This window comes from Ammospiza caudacuta, chromosome 18 (genome assembly GCF_027887145.1).
Source record: "Ammospiza caudacuta isolate bAmmCau1 chromosome 18, bAmmCau1.pri, whole genome shotgun sequence".
NCBI lineage: Eukaryota > Metazoa > Chordata > Aves > Passeriformes > Passerellidae > Ammospiza > Ammospiza caudacuta.
In genome coordinates, this window is record NC_080610.1 from 10,685,880 (window position 1) to 10,704,217 (window position 18,338).

General features: G+C 49.3%; 1 protein-coding gene across 1 annotated transcript in view; it reads left to right on the plus strand.

Annotated features, from left to right (window-relative positions):
* Positions 1-14,470, plus strand: part of TTC28 (tetratricopeptide repeat domain 28) — a 107,276-nt gene extending 92,806 nt beyond the window's left edge. Inside the window, exons 15-22 of the mRNA XM_058816780.1 lie at positions 817-996; positions 1,982-2,702; positions 4,333-4,457; positions 5,491-5,722; positions 6,129-6,205; positions 8,998-9,127; positions 9,660-9,767; positions 10,245-14,470. Of these exons, the coding sequence (XP_058672763.1) occupies positions 817-996; positions 1,982-2,702; positions 4,333-4,457; positions 5,491-5,722; positions 6,129-6,205; positions 8,998-9,127; positions 9,660-9,767; positions 10,245-11,872 (3,201 nt within the window). The 3' untranslated portion in view covers positions 11,873-14,470. The remainder of the gene's footprint in view (positions 1-816; positions 997-1,981; positions 2,703-4,332; positions 4,458-5,490; positions 5,723-6,128; positions 6,206-8,997; positions 9,128-9,659; positions 9,768-10,244) is intronic.
* The last annotated feature ends 3,868 nt before the right edge of the window (positions 14,471-18,338 follow it).

Genomic DNA, 18,338 nt, shown 5'->3' on the forward strand with positions numbered 1-18,338 from the left:
GCTGGTTTCTGAAGGGTGGTATTTTCACAGAGCAGTCTTGGGTGGAAGGGGTCTTAGTGACCACCTAGAGACAGGGATCTTCTCCTGCCTTTTTTTGGTTTTGTGGGCTGCCAGTGTTTAAGCTGGAGCAAATTGCAGTGCTTTGAAATGACTCTTTCCTGGAGTGAAAACTAATTGTTTTTATGATACACTAGATGAATAAATTTCCACAGTTACATGGGAGCAAGAGCAGTTGCCACATTTTATGCCCTGCTGCATGTTCCCTATTGACTGATGTCTCTGCTTCACTTCCATCCATGAGATGCTTCCTGGTTAGATCTTCTGGTGACTCTGGGTTGTTGATGATGTCAAGTGTCGGGAAGTGTAGGCCATGGACACAATCTGTCTGTAGATGGTTGGCTCTTCAGGGGAAATGGCTTCTTAGAAATTCAATATCAGAAAGAATATTCTCTGACAAAGGAAAGATGATGACAATACTGACAAGGCATATGTGGTTGGGGTTAGCCAAGATTTCAGGCTGGAGCAGAAGGGGCTGCAGTACCAGGGTGAGGCTGGGCCCGACGTGAACTGAGGCCAGGGTGATGACCCAGAGCAGACAGGTCAGTGCCCTCAGTGCTCCCTTGTCCCCATGGAGCTGGCTGGGCACAGGTGAGCAGCAGCCCAGCTGCACAGGACGTGCCCATGTGTCACACAGAGCGTGGTTCTGGTGTGGGTGTTTCCAAACAGGGTCAGAGCAGAGCCTGGTGCTTGTGAAATGCAGGTAGGGACACAGGTGCAGTGAAAGGGCCAAACTAATTCTCTGCTGTTTCTTTTCAGGGTTTGATGCATTCCAGTGGGCCTGTGGGCCGCCACCGCCAGCTGGTCCTGGTTCTGGAGGGAGAGCTGTACCTCATTCCCTTTGCTCTGCTGAAGGGCAGCTCCTCCAACGAGTACCTCTACGAGCGCTTCAGCCTCATTGCAGTGCCCTCCATCCAGTCACTGAACCCCAGCTCCAAGGTCTGGCACTGCTTATGAAACCTCTCCTGGGGGTGCAGGTCCTGGGACATGCTCAGAATGCAGCAGCTCTGTCCTGCTGTGCCAGACACAGCAACAGAAACCACAACCAGGCCACCCTGGCTCTGAGGAGCACCCTGAGCACCACAGCTCTGAAGTAGGTCCTGATGTAGTTCCTGTAGCACTCAATCACCCCAGGCATGCCAGGAAGGACAAGGGGATTGGATCATTTGGAGATCCTTCTCTAAAGGATTGCATGTGCTGGGTGTGGAACTACATGGCAGACTTCAGAGATGTAGGTGTCTGAGATCTGTGCTGAGCTTCCTTGCCTAGCTGACTGTCCTGTCACATTGTTGGTATGTTCACCTCCATTTTAGCATCCTGATGTCTCAGGGCACCAAAGCTATGAGGGAAAGCAAATCCCACAGGTGAATCCTGCAGAAGTATCTTCATGCTGAGGTTTGGAGCACCATTTCTAATGCCCAGCTCTCTGAGAGAATGCACCAAATCACATTTGCTCTTGCTGGGCAGTGTTTTGTGGCACATCTTGGTTTGCTCTGGGTTAAGCACAGTCAGTGGAACAGCAGAAGGGTCTGAATCTTGTCATCATTACTGCTGTTCCATTCAGCAGCACCTGCTGCTGGCAGTGCTGACACTGATCTTAGAAATACAGGTATGAGGAACCACTTAGTGAGTGATTGCAGGTGCTGTTCCTGGAATGTGAGAACCTGGAATCTTCTTTATGTTTTTAGCTCTGCTGCAGCCCTCAAAGGGACCTGGGCTGTATCTGTGATCTGGGGATACAAGTCTTGACCAGACTCAAACAGAGGTGTTCCTTGGAATAGTTAAACAGAAGAAACTAAAGAAATGCACTTTTCCTGTAATTATGACAACCAGACTTATGTTTAGAGCCAAAGGGACAGGATATTTTATTTCCAGCACCATAAAAACCAGGTCTTTGAACTCCATTTTCTCTTTCTTTGTCTAGTCCCATGTGAGGAAGAATACTCCTGCTTACTCCAGTTCTACCTCAATGGCAGCTGTGATAGGAAATCCCAAGCTCCCTTCAGCAGTTATGGACAGGTGGCTCTGGGGACCTATGCCCTCTGCAGAAGAGGAAGCCTATATGGTGTCTGAGTTACTTGGCTGCCAGCCCTTAGTTGGCAGCTCATCAACAAAAGAGAGAGTCATGAGTGCCCTGACTCAGGCAGAATGTGTCCATTTTGCAACCCATGTCTCCTGGAAACTGGCTGCCTTGGTCCTGACACCCAACACTGACAGCAACCCAGCCAGCAGCAAGAGCTCCTTTGGGAACCCCTACACAATCCCAGAGTCTCTCAGGATGCAGGATGATGCCAGTGATGTGGAGAGCATCTCAGACTGCCCTCCTCTCCAGGAGTTCCTGCTTACAGCGGCTGACGTGCTGGATCTGCGTCTTCCTGTCAAGCTGGTGGTTCTTGGCTCTTACCAAGAGTCCAACAGCAAAGTCACTTCTGATGGAGTCATTGGCTTGACAAGAGCATTCCTGGCTGCTGGGGCTCAGTGTGTCCTTGTGTCCCTCTGGCCCATTCCTGTGGCTGCTTCCAAAATGTTTGTGCACGCCTTCTACTCCTCTCTCTTGAACGGGATGAAAGCCAGCGCAGCCCTGGGAGAAGCAATGAAAACTGTGCAGAGCAGCAAGCAGTTCTCCCACCCAGCCAACTGGGCAGGTAGGAAGTCTTCTTCTGAACAAATCAGATGGGTTTCTAACTAGGGAGCTGCCAAACTGTGTGAGCTAAGCAAGGAGCAGTGCTGGTAATTGGGAGCAGTGTGTGCCTTGTGCTTTCCCGGAATTCAGCCCCTGTGTCTCAGACTCTGATTCAGCTGAGTGTGGCTGAATGTCAGTGTCACAGGTCTCACCAGCATTTCACTGGGCACAGTAGGTGGGTCTGGATTGGGTATAATTGGAAGCAGTTGTGAGGTGAAGTGTATTTCATGACTGGAAAGAAATAAAGTGCAGTACAACAATTCCTCTGTGTTTGAAATCTCCAGGCTCACGCTTCCTGTGTCCATGGGATGGAGTCAGCTGGAGCACACAGAGAAACTTTTTAATGGAAAATTTAGTGACACTTCCACAGGAGGCAGGAGAATAGCTGTGATTTTTGTGACATAAACCTTGTAGGGCTTATTCCTTTGGCCATTTTAGGAGAAAGGTTTCCCTTGCTTCCATTGGGAATGTCTCAGCAGTGTCAGCTCCTTGTGCAGTGCTGGTTCTTGCTCCTTCTCAATTAGATCTGTACTTTGAGATATGGAATGACAAAGTCTTGGAGTTCAGCAGTGCTGTGACAGGAATATGTAGAGATAACCTAATTTTTCTTCCTGGCATGAGGCCTGATTTTTGAAAGCTGCAGGCATTCCCCAAATTGATTTTTGCACAGGCAGCAGAAGCATGTTATTTAGCTCAGGAAACTGTGGTGAATATGGCTCTGGTGTGAACTGCATATGGCTGGAGGAGTGGGAACTTGTTAAAATGAGTCAGGCTGACAGTGATTTCAGGCATGTTGTCCAGCATCAGGATGTGGTTCAGGTAGTACCAGCTGTGAGTTCAGGTTACAGTCCACAGTTCAGTTGGGATTTTATTTTCCTTCCAAGATTTTTCTGTCTCAAAAGAAAAGAGCATTAAAAAGCCCCAAAAGTGGCCACTTCCAAGGCAGAAAAGAAAGTGTGGACATGGTGCTTGGCATTGCCAGCAAGCAGGGGCTTTCAGCTGCTCAGGCTGGCTGAGCACTGCCCCTTCCATGGCACTGTGCAAGTCCATCCCACATAGTCCCTGACTTCCACCACTGACCCTTGGCACTGAGTCTTGGACAGAGCAGCAGAGCCAGGAGCAGCTGCATCCTCCTGCATGAATGAGAAGGGAAATGCAGAGCTCCTTGTGCTGGCATCTGGGGAGCCTGGCATTGAATGGGGCATGAGCCAGGACAGGTTTCTGACCAGGACAGCAAAAACTTTCCATGTTCACAGTTCTGTTTTACAGCCACTGTTGGCATGTGTTGATTTCTGTGGCTGCAGAGGAGACCTGGACAATTTTAGCTGCAATCCAGTGGTTTTCTGCTTCCTTGAACAGGAAGATACTATTGATTTAATAGCAGGGGACATCAAGAAGTATCTAGAAACTTTCTGGAAGTTCAGTCTGCTTGACTGGGCAGGGAGTGGGCAGCAGCTCTGGGAAAAGAATGTCCCTGTGCAGGGTACAGTGAACCATCATTCACTGGTCTGAGGGCAGAGGACATCTGTGTGTGGTTTGAACATTTTCCATAACAACAGGAGGTTGACTGTCTCTCACTCTGAATCCTGCAGGCTTCATGCTTATTGGGAGTGATATGAAGCTGAACAGCCCTTCCTCACTGGTAGGACAGGCCCTGACTGAGATCCTGCAGCACCCTGACAGGGCCCGGGATGCTCTGCGAGTTCTCCTTCATCTGGTAAGGGAAGGGAAGGGAAGATCTGTCACAGCCACAAGTGGCACCACGGCCCACCCAGTCCTGAGACACCCTCACCTGAGGGCAGGAGTGGAACCATGAGTGGAACAGCCACTCCCTGATGTGCAGCCACTCCCACTTGAAAAAAAATATATATACACCTTCATCCCCCCTCCCCTGCCATGATGTATCCTCTTGCAAAACTCTGGGTCAGTGTGGAAAGGCTTGGACACCTAAGGAAGTGTTCAGTGCAAAAAGAAGCAAAGTAAGCAAAATCTTAGATTGTATTGTGACAGAATCCTCCCCAGACCCATCTGGTTTGCATTAGCTGTTGAATTGGGTTTCTGCTTAAGGGGTAAGCATTGGGATTAATTGTTTATACAGGGAAATAGCTCTGAACATGGCAGTCATGGAAACACAGAGCACAGTCACTGCTGTCTCAGTGTGTTTGGAAGATAAGAGGCCCTTCTGTCCCCATCTGTGCCACCAGTCTGTCCTGGGGAACAGTGGGACTGGAGCCAACTGCCAGGTGGCTGCAGTGATCACTCATGACTTCTAACACTTTTCTTCCCAATGCATCGTCTGTGGTCTCACAGGAGTGTGAAGTATCCACAGAATGATGGAAACCTGTGAATATTGCTGATCTTCCCAGTTGCTGGGGTTTGTGGACACTCATCTCTCTTTCCTGTTTGCTGTGTGGCTGCAGGCTCTTTGTCTGGTAATAAGCAGCCTGGAACCCCAAGGTGAATCATCTTTAGGGAGAAATGCAGCTGCCAGGCTTACAGGAAACCATCCCAAACAAACTGCTACTTCATTTCTTGTGGCATTATTGTTCCCAGCATCCCAGAGAACATTGACACTCATCACTGTGATGTTGCAGCTGTGAAAGCTCAGTTCCTGGAGCTTTTCTTTCCAAGGCACTAATGTCCTCTTGTGTGAGACAGGCCAGGATCAATCTTGGATTTGCTGCTGTTGCAGTAGAAAGAAGCAGTCAGTAGCAGCATCTTGTACAATAAGGTGTTTTATTTCCCCACAGGTGGAGAAATCATTGCAGCGGATCCAGAACGGGCAGCACAACTCCATGTACACCTCCCAGCAGAGTGTGGAGAATAAAGTTGGTGGCATTCCAGGCTGGCAGGCACTCCTCACAGCAGTGGGATTTCGGCTGGACCCTCCAGCCAGCGGCCTCCCAGCAGCAGTGTTCTTCCCAACCTCAGACCCTGGGGACAGGCTGCAGCAGTGCAGCACCACCATCCAGTCCCTGCTAGGTGAGAGGAGCAGCTGTGGGCCCTGGCCAGGCAGGCATCAGCCTTTCACACCTTTCTGTGGTGTCAGCATGTGAAAAAGGGATGTTTTACATCAGTGAAATCAATGTATTGGGCTGGGAAGCAGTTCTAAAAGTAAATGTTAACTGAAAATTTTGCCACAGATGAGAATCATTGGCTGCTGGGTTGAGTAAGTGTGATGTGACTGTTCCTCTCTCTCAGCTCTCAGACAGGAAATCTGTCATCAGATGCAAGCCCTTTGCTTTCTGGAAATTGCTGCTGCTTCCAGATCTGTCCAGTGATGTGGGGGAGAGGTTTTAGCAATTAGCCAAGTGTGTGTTCTGTTGAGGCTTGTTGCATTTCTTGCAGTAAAGAAACAGATACAGATGTTTCTGCTGATGTTTTTCAGGTTTGCCTAACCCTGCACTTCAGGCACTTTGTAAACTTATCACAGCTTCAGAAACAGGAGAGCAGCTTATCAACAGGGTGAGTTGGGAGGTTTTCCTCCAGTACCAGGTTCCAAATGGCTCTTCCCAGGTCAGTAAATTCAGAAATATGCAGAAAGGTTGATGCCCTGGTGTATCAACCCAGAGCTTGCTAGGAGACTTGAGGGTTGAAATTCTAAACTTGCCTGTGTGTGTGAATGAAAGTGTGTCCAGAAGGAAAATATGCAGGTGGGTTACTGGGCTGCAAGGCCCTGGGACTCCCTGTTCAGTGACAAGTGAAGGCATGATCCCTCCAGCAGTGTCACCCCTAACTGCTGTTTGGCCATCCTGCCTGGGCCCACGTTGGCTGCTCATTGCCCACTCAATTTACTGAAGTCCCAAGGTTTGGTTGACTTTGGACAATGCAAGGTCTGTCAGAAAACCCCCTGAGCCTGTGCTGCTCTTGTGTGTGCTCACAGCTCCAGGGAAGGGATTTCTGGTCTTTAGGAGAAGGGCAGTGCTACCTGTGGTGATGGGACTTCTCCCTGCTCCCCTCAGCCTCCTTCACACTCTCCCCTCTCCTGTCTCTGGAGCATGCCTAGCCTGACCTGACCTTTCTCTGTGCCACCATGGCTGCTTCCCATTCCATGGTTCTGACTGTCCTGAGTGCTCTTCTAGTGAGGTTTCTCTTCATCATTTGCCTGCTGTAGTACATGGACACACTCACACAGGGAATGGCCTATATCTCACTGTCTTTCCCTTTTCCCATGCAGAAACATTCCAGGCAATGCTGTGATGGGGAGCTGGGATTGGTTCTGTGTGGTGTCAGGCTGCCCTTGCTTTGGTAACATGAAGTGTGCAGAGAAGAGCCCCAATGTTAGCTACTGAGCAGCTCTGGCAGCCCACTAGGATGAGTCTGCTCCAAGGAAAGGGTTCCTGATAGGATCCTTTAGTATCTGCAGCAGTCTGAGATGTTTCCAGTGTCCCTGGTGGTGTTTTGCCTCTTGCCTTGGCTCTCCTCAGTGCCTGAGATGTGTGGTTAACTTCAGGGTTATTTCCCTCATGGCCACCCAAGGGAGGCCAGGTCCAAGGGGTGTGAAGAGGACAGGACAACATTCCCATGGCTCAAAATGCCTTAGAGTGCTAATGAGGTGTCTTCATGATTGCTGCCTTGCCTCAGATAATTCAATTACCCAAGGTAATTACCAAACAAAAGACACACTCACCCTTTCCTTGCTGCCCCACAGAGTAAATACTGGCAGGGATATTGCAAATTTTCTTCCATAGCCCAGACCCCTGGCAGAGAACTCCCTTTTGCACCAGTCTATGCTGTTACATGTTGGTTTTCAGCAGCTCTCTCCTCCATTATGGTTATTGCTATTTTCCTCTCCTGCCTCTTGGCAGTTCATGGTGAGCAGCTAGGGCTCTGCAGTCCCAGAGGAAAGCAGACTTTGTTCCAGACAGAAGCAGGAGGTCAGAAATGTCGGTCCCTGGGTGCTGCTGGTTGGTTTTCCTGAGTGGGTGATCAGCATCACAGGGGAGTGAGTGCTCTTGGCATTAGTGAAGCAGCCTGAGCAGCTGCACTGGATAGAAAATGCTTATTTTGAGTGCAAAAGAGAAGGCAGGAGCCACAAAAGAGAGAACTTCAGACTACTGCATGTGCAAGGAAAAGTCAGTGATTTCTGCCTGCACTGAGCGCCAGTTCTGTGTCCCAGAGGAAACAAGAGAAGGGCTGGTTTATGTTCAGCCTCCTGCCAGAGTGTGGGCTGGCCTGAGTGTCTGCCTGCTGAGTGTCTGAGCTGTCATGAGCTGGGCACTCCCAGATTCCACTGCCTGTTCCCATGCTGTTGGATTGCCAGCTCAGGCCATTCCCATTGCTCCTTTCTTTCTCTGGACAGAGCATTTTGCACTCAGGGTGCTGGCCTGGCCGTGGATGTGTCCCTGCAGGGTTCCTCAGCACAGGCACTTTGTAGCACAGAGTAACCCATGTTCTTTTCTCCTCTTTTCCTTTCTTGTTGCCTGCTGCCCGAAGGCTGTTAGAAATGTGGTGGGAATGGTGAGTATGATGTGCAGGGGGGGACACTGAGGTGCAGGGTGCAGTGCTGGGGTCACTGCACACCCTGCCCTGTGCTGCACCCTGTCTGCACCCACTCTCAGGCCTGGGATTTGCTCCACACAGCTACTGTGGAAAAAGGCCTGTGTAAGCTTTTGTGGGTTCTGAGAGATGGGTGGTCCTGAGGTTAGCTGCTCCCTGATTAATGGCTTTCCATCCTTGCTGCCCTGGCTGTGTTGGTGAATTACACAGGATCCTGGCATCTTAATTTGTGTCAGATCTTCATAAACACATTTTCTCTCTAGCTTGCTACTCCTGTCCCTTGGGCACAGTTGAGAAACTTCTTTCCTGGAGGCCATGGAGATGTTAGGAAAGTCTTCCATGGCTTCATAGGACTTGTTCTGCCCAGTTAATGAGTTTCTTAGGATTTGCATAAGGAGTATGGCTCAGTTGTGGAATGGGCTTTAGTAAATTTCTGTGAGCAGCCCCAGAGTATCTCTTTCCTTTTCTTTCCCTTCACAGATGTTCCTGCTGTGCTTCCTTCTTGCTCAGTTTCCACTGGCCACCCCCCAGCCCTCACCCCTGGTCTGTCCCTGCCTTTGCTGCTGTTCCAGGCTGTCTGATGTTGCTGTCCCTGAACTGTCCTTCTTCCCAGACCTTCCCATCTCACTGCTCTGTTCAGGAGCTGAACTGGGTGTCCAGGGAAAGGGTGTGCAGAGGGCATTGCTTTATCAGTGGCTGTAGGAGAAGCAGTGATGTGACTTGTCAGGAATGGCTAATGTCTGTATTGCTGTCTTCAGCTGCATCAAGTCCTGGTTCAACTTCAAGCAGGAGAAAAGGAGCAAGATTTCCCCTCTGCACCAATCCAGGTCTCCATCAGTGTCCAGCTCTGGAGGCTGCCTGGCTGTCATGAGTTTCTGGCAGCTCTAGGTAGGAAAACACTTTGTTCTGTTGTCTCTCTAAACCCATTGCAGGTGTCTCATGTGGTGGTTTGAAACACTGATAAGACTCACAGCTTCACATTTGTCTGCCCCCTGCAGCCCAGCCTGCATTTGCCAAATTCTAAAGTCTGTGCTATTCAGCTCTATTTCTGTGAGAAACCCTGGAATTAATAATAAATTGTTTGGCATGTAGGACATTGTCCCCTGAGATGTGTTTGGTATATAATTTCCTGACAACTCCAAGTAATTTGCAGCTACAGAAGTGTTGACAGGAGTGATTTGTTAATGAGTGTGTGTGATTCCAGTCCAGCACCATAAAGCTCCCAACACCTGGAGAAGGTGTGCTAAACAATAAAAAATAACAAACAACAAACTGCACATGAGAGGTGAAGTCATCCTTCTGAGGGTGCTGCAGGCTGTCATACCTCTCTGTTCTGTCTGTGTTATAAATGACATTACTTTTATTTGAGACAGAGAGTCTTTCTGTGAGCTGTAATTTTCTGTTCCATGTCCCACTACAGGTTTTGACCTTTGTGAAGTTGGCCAAGAGGAGGTCATTCTGAAAACTGGGAAACAAGCTACCAGGAGGACCATGCACTTTGCTCTACAATCCTTGCTGGCACTTTTTGGTAAGGCTGCTCAGTGTGTTTTTGCTCTTGTGCTCAAATCTGATGATTTGATCAGAATGGCTTCTGCTGAAATCTCCCACTTGCATCATTGCAGAGGTCACACACATGTCACACAGACCAGATTTGATACACAGACTGGAGTAAATGTTATTTTTGTATGGGAAAGACTTGTCTGAGTAGAAACTGGAGATAGAGTCCAGCAACTGCAGGACAAATAATCCATTCTTTGTGTTGAGAAATAAAATGATAATGAACTGACAGCTTCCATCTAGGATACTTGGACAAAGCTTCTTGCCTGGGCTGTGCACTTCTTTTTCCTTACCTAAGTATTAGTTGGTTGTTCTGAGGTAGCACAGAGCTTGAGGGCATGTTTTGTAGCATTTTCTCTTAATTCTGCTGGAATGCTACCTGGTTTTATTTGATTTTCTGGAGTATCTAGGGGCATGTTTGTACATACTGTTGTCTTTTCTTTTTCAGATTCTACAGAGCTGCCCAAGCGCCTTAGCCTGGACAGTTCCTCATCACTGGAGTCATTGGCTTCTGCTCAGTCTGTTTCCAACCCTGTACCCCAGTATCAAAACCCTCCATTCTCTCCCACCTGTCCAGAAAGCCTTGCCTCAGATGCCATTTCTGTGTACAGCCTGAGCTCCATTGCTTCTTCCATGAGCTTTGTTTCCAAGCCAGAGAATGTGCTGGATGGGGCAGGACACAGAGGGAGGCAGGATTATGAGAGGCCCAAGAATATCTATCCACACAGGTCTGCAGCCCAGAGCCAGCTGTCACCACAAGCCTCTGCAGCCAGCAAAGATGAGGAAGAGTATGAAGGTTTCTCTATAATCAGCAATGAGCCTTTGGCCAGTTACCAAGAAAACATAAAACCAAGATTTTCCCCTGATCACAAACAGCCCAAAACTAGTCAGAACGGAGGCATTAAAGCATCCATCAACTCCAAAGGGAGCATAAGTACTCCAAATTCTCCTGTCAAAATGACTCTCATCCCCAGCCCAAATTCACCTTTCCAAAAAGTTGGGAAACTTGCAAGCTCTGATACTGGGGAATCTGACCAGTCTAGCACTGAGACTGACAGCACCGTCAAATCCCAGGAGGACAGCAATCCAAAGCTTGATCCACAAGAGTTGGCCCAAAAAATTCTGGAGGAAACTCAGAGTCACCTCATTGCTGTTGAACGCCTTCAGAGGAGCAGCAGCAGCCAGATCAGCAAGAGCAGCAGCTCTGAGGATGGAGCTCCCAGCCCCGGTGGCGTGTCCGCCTTCCGCTCCTCGGAGACCAGCGCCTTCAGCCGCCCGCTCAGCTCCAGCCACAGGAACCAGGCTTCTTCACCTCTTGCCATCAAACCAAAGCCTCCAACGAGGAGTTCATCCCTTCAGAAGGTGAGCTCTGGCTACAACAGCCCCACCACGTCGGAGATGTCAAACAGAGAAGGCACAGGTCAGTACAGTGGGCAGCCGTCTCCGGGTTGTGACTCACATGGGTCCTTGAGTGAGCAGCCTCCCTTTAAACTCAAGTACCCCAGCTCTCCTTACAGTGCTCACATTTCTAAATCACCCAGAAATATCTCTCCAAGCTCAGGGCATCAGTCTCCTGGTGGCAGCACTCCATCTCCTGCTCTTTCCTATTCCTCAGCTGGTTCTGCTCGCTCCAGCCCAGCTGATGCCCCAGACATTGACAAATTAAAATTGGCTGCCATCGATGAAAAAGTGCAAGCAATTCACAACTTAAAGATGTTCTGGCAAAGCACTCCCCACCACTCCACTGGTCCAATAAAGATTCTCCGAGGAGCTCCCGGAACAATGACTTCTAAGAAAGATGTCCTCAGCTTGCTCAATTTATCACCACGGCACAGCAAAGAAGAAAGTGCAGAGAAGCTGGAACTGAAGGACCTGTCCATTGGGCAACACCTTGCTGCTTCACCACAGAAGATCCCTCCAAATGGACACAGATGCCCTGAAACCACAAATTCCATGACATCAGCTCATTCCTCACCTGGCAACACTCTGGGAGCTGTGCGTCCCCTGAGGCTGCCAGCTGGGAACGGGTATAAATTTTTGTCACCAGGAAGATTTTTCCCTTCCTCCAAATGTTGAAATGTCCTGAGTACCAGCTGATGACTTACAGTCTTGTTGAAGTATTTGCTTCTGCCCACTTGCCTTTACCAAAACAGAACCAGTAGCTGAGCAGCCGTGGCCATGCCCTCAGCTGGCAGTGCCCAGGGATGGGACAGGCTGGCCTGCTGTCACTGTGGGGGCACACGGCCTCACACACGTGGGGGTTTTGTTTCCCTTATCAAGACCTTGGCCAGACTCACCTGATAACAGGTTCTCTGTAGTATTCAGTATTTGCAGCAGCAGGTGCAAAGCATCTGCTTGTCTGTTCATTAAACACTGGCTTTTAAGCCACCTCCTTGTATTTCTTAACCAGAAGTTTTACAGCTGGCTTTTTGTACAGAAATTATCAGGGGTTGGAGAGGAAAGGGAGAGGAGGCAGAACATTCCTGTGTACCACAAAGAACATGGGTACAAGTCTCTGCCTGGAGAAAGATGAGCCATTTACTCGACTCCTTGCAAAGGCTGACAGAGGAGAAGACCACATGCCTCTAGATACCTCTGCCAGGTTGGCCAAACCAGAAACTGCTCTCAGTAAAACTCCATAGCAGCAGAATCTGGCAGTTCTGATGCATCATTTAGAGACTGGTGAAACAAAGACAAGAGGAGAGAGGTGCTCCATTCTAAAATCTGCATCTCAGGTAACTTTTGGAGGGAAAGCCCTCAGATGAGACTTTGCTGGTTGGTCTGCTCAAAGGAAATGTTTGGGGCTTAAACCAGGTGAGCCTGTGTGTGAGGTAATGAGTGTGTCAGAGAGACAAGTTCTGGTTTTATTGAGTGCTCTGGTCTCTCTGGCACACCACATTGTGAAAGTGAACTTTTTATCCTGGCAAGTTTTGGGCAGTACTTACATCTCTGTCTGCTCAGTGAGCACAGAAAAGAATAGCAGATGCTGCAGCTCAGAATATTATTTTGCAGTTAGATAGCAGGCAAGAATGTGACATCAGTGTGTGTGATTCAGACATCACCATGCCAAAAAAATCCCTCCTTGATCCTGCTAAATCATTGCCAGGGCTCAGCACAGGCAGGTCTGGGAGCCTTTTCCCTGCTGTGGGGGCAGGTTTCCTTTGGAGCAGGTGTGGAAAGAAGTTTCATTTGGATCAGGTGTGGAAAGAAGTTTCATTTGGATCAGGTGTGCCAGTGTTGGTGCAGCTGGAGGCAGAAGGCGAGGCAGCAGGCGGAGGGGCTGGATGCAGAACCTGAGTGCCCTCTGACATGTGGAGGAAAAGGGACCAAGAGCCCCCCCAGGGCGACACAAACAGTCAGCTTCCCTAGGCTAGGTGGGGTTTAGGAGCTGGGGCAGGCTGGAGATGGTTTCTAGGTGGCTGTGGGATGCAGTGCTGTGATCAGGATCCCAGTGATGGTTTGCATGCACTGAAGCCGTGGGGTGCAGCAGCACTGACCCCACCATGTGAGCTCAGATCCACACAAGGTATTCCCAGGCTGAGAAGTCAGAGCACTGTTTCACCAAGGGTTTGGTGTCTGTTCTGCACTCCCAGAACTGGCTGAGTGACTGAAGGCTAATCACTTCACCTCTCCGTGCCTCGTCTTCCCTTTCTATCTAAATGGGGATAGTAAATACTTACCTAGCTACCTCACAGAGGTGTTGTGAGGCTGAATTCATTAGGCCCTGAGTTTTAGCTGGATCTGAAGTCAACTTCCAGTCTTGCAGCTGGATGGAGAGTGCAGGCAGCTCTGTGGACGTACCAGAGTACGTTGCTGATGCAGAGAATTGTACTTAGCATGGCTGGATGCTCTTGTTGTAAATGTGGATCTGATAATTTGTGATTTTCTAAGGGATCTTAGAGGAAAAGCATGATAGCAGGGCAGAGAATTCAGTTCTGATATGGAAACATGAGAATGCTTAGGCTCAGCTTACTCACAGGCATAATCAGATGCATGCTGTGAGAATATTCTGGAGTCTGCTGGTTTCAGGAGAATTGTTTTCCTTTTCATTGTGGCAAGAAATGAACACAAGCACTAAAGGCAAAGGATACTGGGCTGGGTTGTTACAGCCAGCTAACAAGGGAGGGGAGATCACCAAAGTTTTCAGTGCAGAGAGAAGGAGTAGTTACCTACTCATACACAATGTAGCAGAACAGTTGAGTCAATCTGTTCAACTCTATGGTGCAAGTTATTTGTCTGTATATGACATCTTCCTGTGATGGATTGGTGCTAAACATCACTTTCGTGTCATTTGGCAGGAGAAATTAGAATAGTGGGCCAAAATGAGTCAGCACAGCGTCTGCCCCTTGTGGAGACAGAGATGCTGTTGATCATGCCACTTGCTGTGGTCACAGGACTGCTGAGAGACTTCATGTGACCTGCTCTGTTTCTAACCAGCATAAACTTTTTGAAACGACATCCCAGGAACACCCAGGATGGAAGTGGGCAGCTTTTTGTCTATAGCAACAGCAAATACTCCCTGTAGTGCTGCATAACATGCCAGAAATAAGCCTCTTTGTTGTAGTTTACTTCCATAACTAAAGGATCTTTTAACCTGTAGAAATTCTATGCTGCCATTTTGTTACAACCCATTTCTGTGCTCCAGCAGGTTTCATGCTGGCTTAAAGCTTTCAGACAGAGCTAAATCGGGGTGGGGGGTGTGGGGGAGTGGTTCTTCTGTTGTTGTTTTTAAGGAGGGGGGAGCATTAGAAGCAGGGAAGGGTTCAGATGTAGAGAAAGTTCAGTATTTGGGGAATTTGATGTTGTATAAATATGGAAGGTGAGTGTCACTAGAACAAGTCTTTTGGGAAATGGGTCTCCGTTGACTTGGCACAGGTCACTTCCATTGGCTTGCCAGGAGCCATGAAATGCATGCTTACTCATGGCTGGGAGACACTGCACACCTTGTCCCTCACTCCTCCACCTCCTGAATGAGAAACAACCCCTTTGTGAGGAAAAAAAAAAAAAAAGAGTTTTATCAGGTTTGCCCAATTCGTGGAGAAATTCAGGAAATGAAAATCACATGTTCTCCATTTGCTGTTAGAATTCCTTCTGTGGGTTTAATGCATTTGTCGTTGTTGTATTTGTGCATGGTACAAGTGACAACACTGCGTAATACAGTGAGCAATAACAATTAGGTATTGACCACTTTCACATGAAACCTGCCACATGCAACATTCCCCAAGGCCACAGAATGTTTTGGTTTTGCCCTGTATGTTTTACTGTGTGAGATTTCAGATTTTTTATTGACTGTCTTTAGCTCCAACTAAATGGGAACAGTAAACAACCCCTGTGATCAAAATCTAGTTTAATTTGATTTTGTTGGTTAGCCTGTACCTCTGGCCTGATATTGGTTTTCCTTCTGTATTATCATACCTTACTGAAACAAAAAAAGCATTGAGGGGGTGCTACCCCCATGCATATCACTCTAGGCCATAATTTCTTTCATTAGGGCAAGCTCGTTCTGTGAACATCTCTTCCAAGTTGCAGAACAGATCCAGGGGCACAGAGGTGTCTGAGAATCTGTTAGGAAGCATTGCTAGTTTCAGCTGGATGGTGATGATGGGTTTGAGCAGTTTTGGGTTCTTTGCATTGCCATGCTGCCCAGCAGGGCTGCACTGTGTGTGGGCACTGCTCCCCTCAGCTGCAGAAGAGCAGTGACCCAGAGAGGAGGATGCTCAGCAGAGGCTTCCCAGCAGCAGCCCTTCAGCACTCGCTCTCCCTACGTGCAGTGTTAGCCATGTTTGGCCTCTATGGACTTTCTTTGTAAATTAAAACTCTGTTTCCAGACAGCATTAAACTTTTTATATTATGAAATTTACCATGTAAAAAGATTTTCATATTTTTATTGAAATTGCTAAGGCATTTGGCCTTTTCTTCTTTGTGATTTCAGTGTCTATTAAAGCATGAGTTCTCTCAGTGCCTCAGTCTCTTGATCTGGAAGGATTTGGGAAGGGTGATTGTTGGTTCTCTGCTCTCTGCCCACACCCAGCTCCCCTGTGTGACAGTGTCCTGTGGCAGAGTGGGGCTGAAACTCAGGGCAGCTCTCCTCAGCTCCCTCTGAGGCTTCCCTCCCCTTTCTGTGCCGTGTTCCTGTGGAAACTCAGGGCAGCTCTCCTCAGCTCCCTCTGGAGCTTCCCTCCCCTTTTTGTGCAGTGTTCCTGTCACCAGTGCTCAGTGGAAATTGCTTTTCCTCCTCCTGGCAGGTGGTGGGAGCACCAATATTTACTTTTATCTCTTGTAGAAGAGGATTGGCAGGGCTGGGAGAAGCTCAGAGGGTTGTGAGAGAGCCCAGTGCTAAAGGGATGAGAGATTCTCCCCATACTGATGCCAGATGGAACTCGATGAGTTAAATCTTCCTGGTGCCCTTGTACTGCAGGGAAGTGTTGGAGACACGTGAAACTGAACCCACAGTGCTGGTTCTGAGCCTGGGCTGGAGCCCTGCCATGAGCAGCAGCTCCTGGGGCAGCATTCCCTCCTCCAGAGGGGCTGTGCTCGAGTGGGCTCAAGTGGTTTGTGTGTGCCAGGCCTGGGCTCAGCAGGATGTGGCTGCCTGTGACACTGGTGTGTGGCAGGAGGCAGCTGTAAACAGAGGCTTTGGGCACTGAGCAAACACCACACAAATGTTGTCCATATGGGGAAGAAGCAGCAGCAGGGCCTGCACGCTGCCAGAGTTCTGAAAAACCAAATAAAGGAAAATCCTGAATGCTTGGGGAAACTGATTTACAGCCCTGATCTCTGCTGCTCCTCATGGCCAGAGCCAGGGCAGGCCTGAGTCACCACTCAAGGACTTCCATGGAAATAGATGCCCATACAGCCTTTCATGTGGGGAAGGAGTGTTTGACAATACTGATTTTATCTGGATTTCTGTCCTTTGGAGTGTGCCTCGCTGGTTCTGGCTCCTGGCAAGAGGAAATGTAGAATTTCTCCAGGGAAAGAGGAGCTGGGGGGCTGCAGAGAGGGCCGTGGGGTCACCTCTGGGGAAAAGGATGCACCACTGGAACACAAGTGTGCACCTTGTGGTTGTTTCTTTCCAGCTTACCTGGTTTTACATTTGTGTGTGCATTTCAAACAGAGGGAAAACAAAAGCCTGCATGGCTGTGGAAAACATCTGGAGATAAAAATGAAAGGTAATGCTTAGGAACTAGAAAGCAAATCAATATATTTAGAATACATTAAATCAATATATTTAGAATACATTATTTTAAGTAAATTTTGTAGTTTTCCCTGAATTACAACTTTTGAGAACCTCAAAGTGGAAGTATATTTCTTGGCTGCTTTGTTCTTAGGGCAACATTTTGCCACGGGATTAACTTCCATCATTATGTAAACCAGGATAAAGCCAAATTCAACACAAAGAACAGGCCTTAGGTGGTCCCATCCCTCTGCCCCCCTGTGGTATTGGCATGTCCTCTGAACAGAGAGAAGCAAAGAATGATCAAAACAATTCTTATCTCATTTGCTGCTCCTGTGTTTGTGAACACGTGCAATGCGTTGGATTATTTACCTGAAGGAATTTGGTAATTGGATTCTGCTAAGGATTGTTTTGTGGTATTAACACCCCACAGCCAGGAGCCTCGGTAGAACTTGTCCCTGTCACACTGCCCCGCACTGGCCGGTATCACTGCCATTCCTGTCCTCCAGGCTCCTCACAGCCTGAAGGGCTCCTCCACTTGGGCTGATTTCTGCCTTCTTTATATGTTCCTGAGCTTTCAGACCTGCCGACTCATTTCATTTTGTATTTTTTAGCGCCAGCTGAAGGTGGAAGCCCCAGCCCGGCTGAACCTTGTGCAGTTGTCAGGTCATTATTAATCCCTGTCTTTCCCGTGACTGCGATGGAGGCGAAAAGAAATGGTTTCACAAGAGGGCAGCATTGGCCGCGGAAACCGAAGCTGTTCGGATTTTCTGTGGTTCCATTTGTGTGGCAACACAGGGGCAGCCCAGGGTTAACCGCGATCCGCGGGTGAAGGATTTTGCTTGAAGCAGATTGGAAAAGTGTAGAAGGGGATTTGAGTGTGCCAGAGGCAGAGGAGGGGGCGGTGTCGCCAGAGCAGCGGAGCCGGTGTGACAGCGGAACCGGGCTCCCCGAAATTCACCGACACTGCAGCTCCTCACTTCCCACACGCCGCGGGTGACCCCATCCGGCAACGGCGGCGTGAGGGCGGAGCGGGCAACCGGGGTGTCCGGCACCGGCCCGCCCGGCAGTGCGCAGGGTCCGTCCCGCTGCCCTGCAGGGTCGCGCTCGGTACCGGGAACCGCCGGCACCGCGCCCCAGACCGGCCCCATCCCCGGTCCCGTTCCCGTCCCGTTCCCGGTCCCCCTCTCTGGCCCCGCTCCCCGCCGGGCCCCTCACGCCCCGCACCGGCGCCCGGCGATGACGTCACCCCGTCAGCAACGACGGGAGGGGCGGAGGCGCACCGGAGCCGGCCCGGCTCGTTCTGATTGGCTGCCGACGGGTGAGGTGTGAGCTCGCGGGGGCTGCGCGCCCTCGGATTGGCGGGGC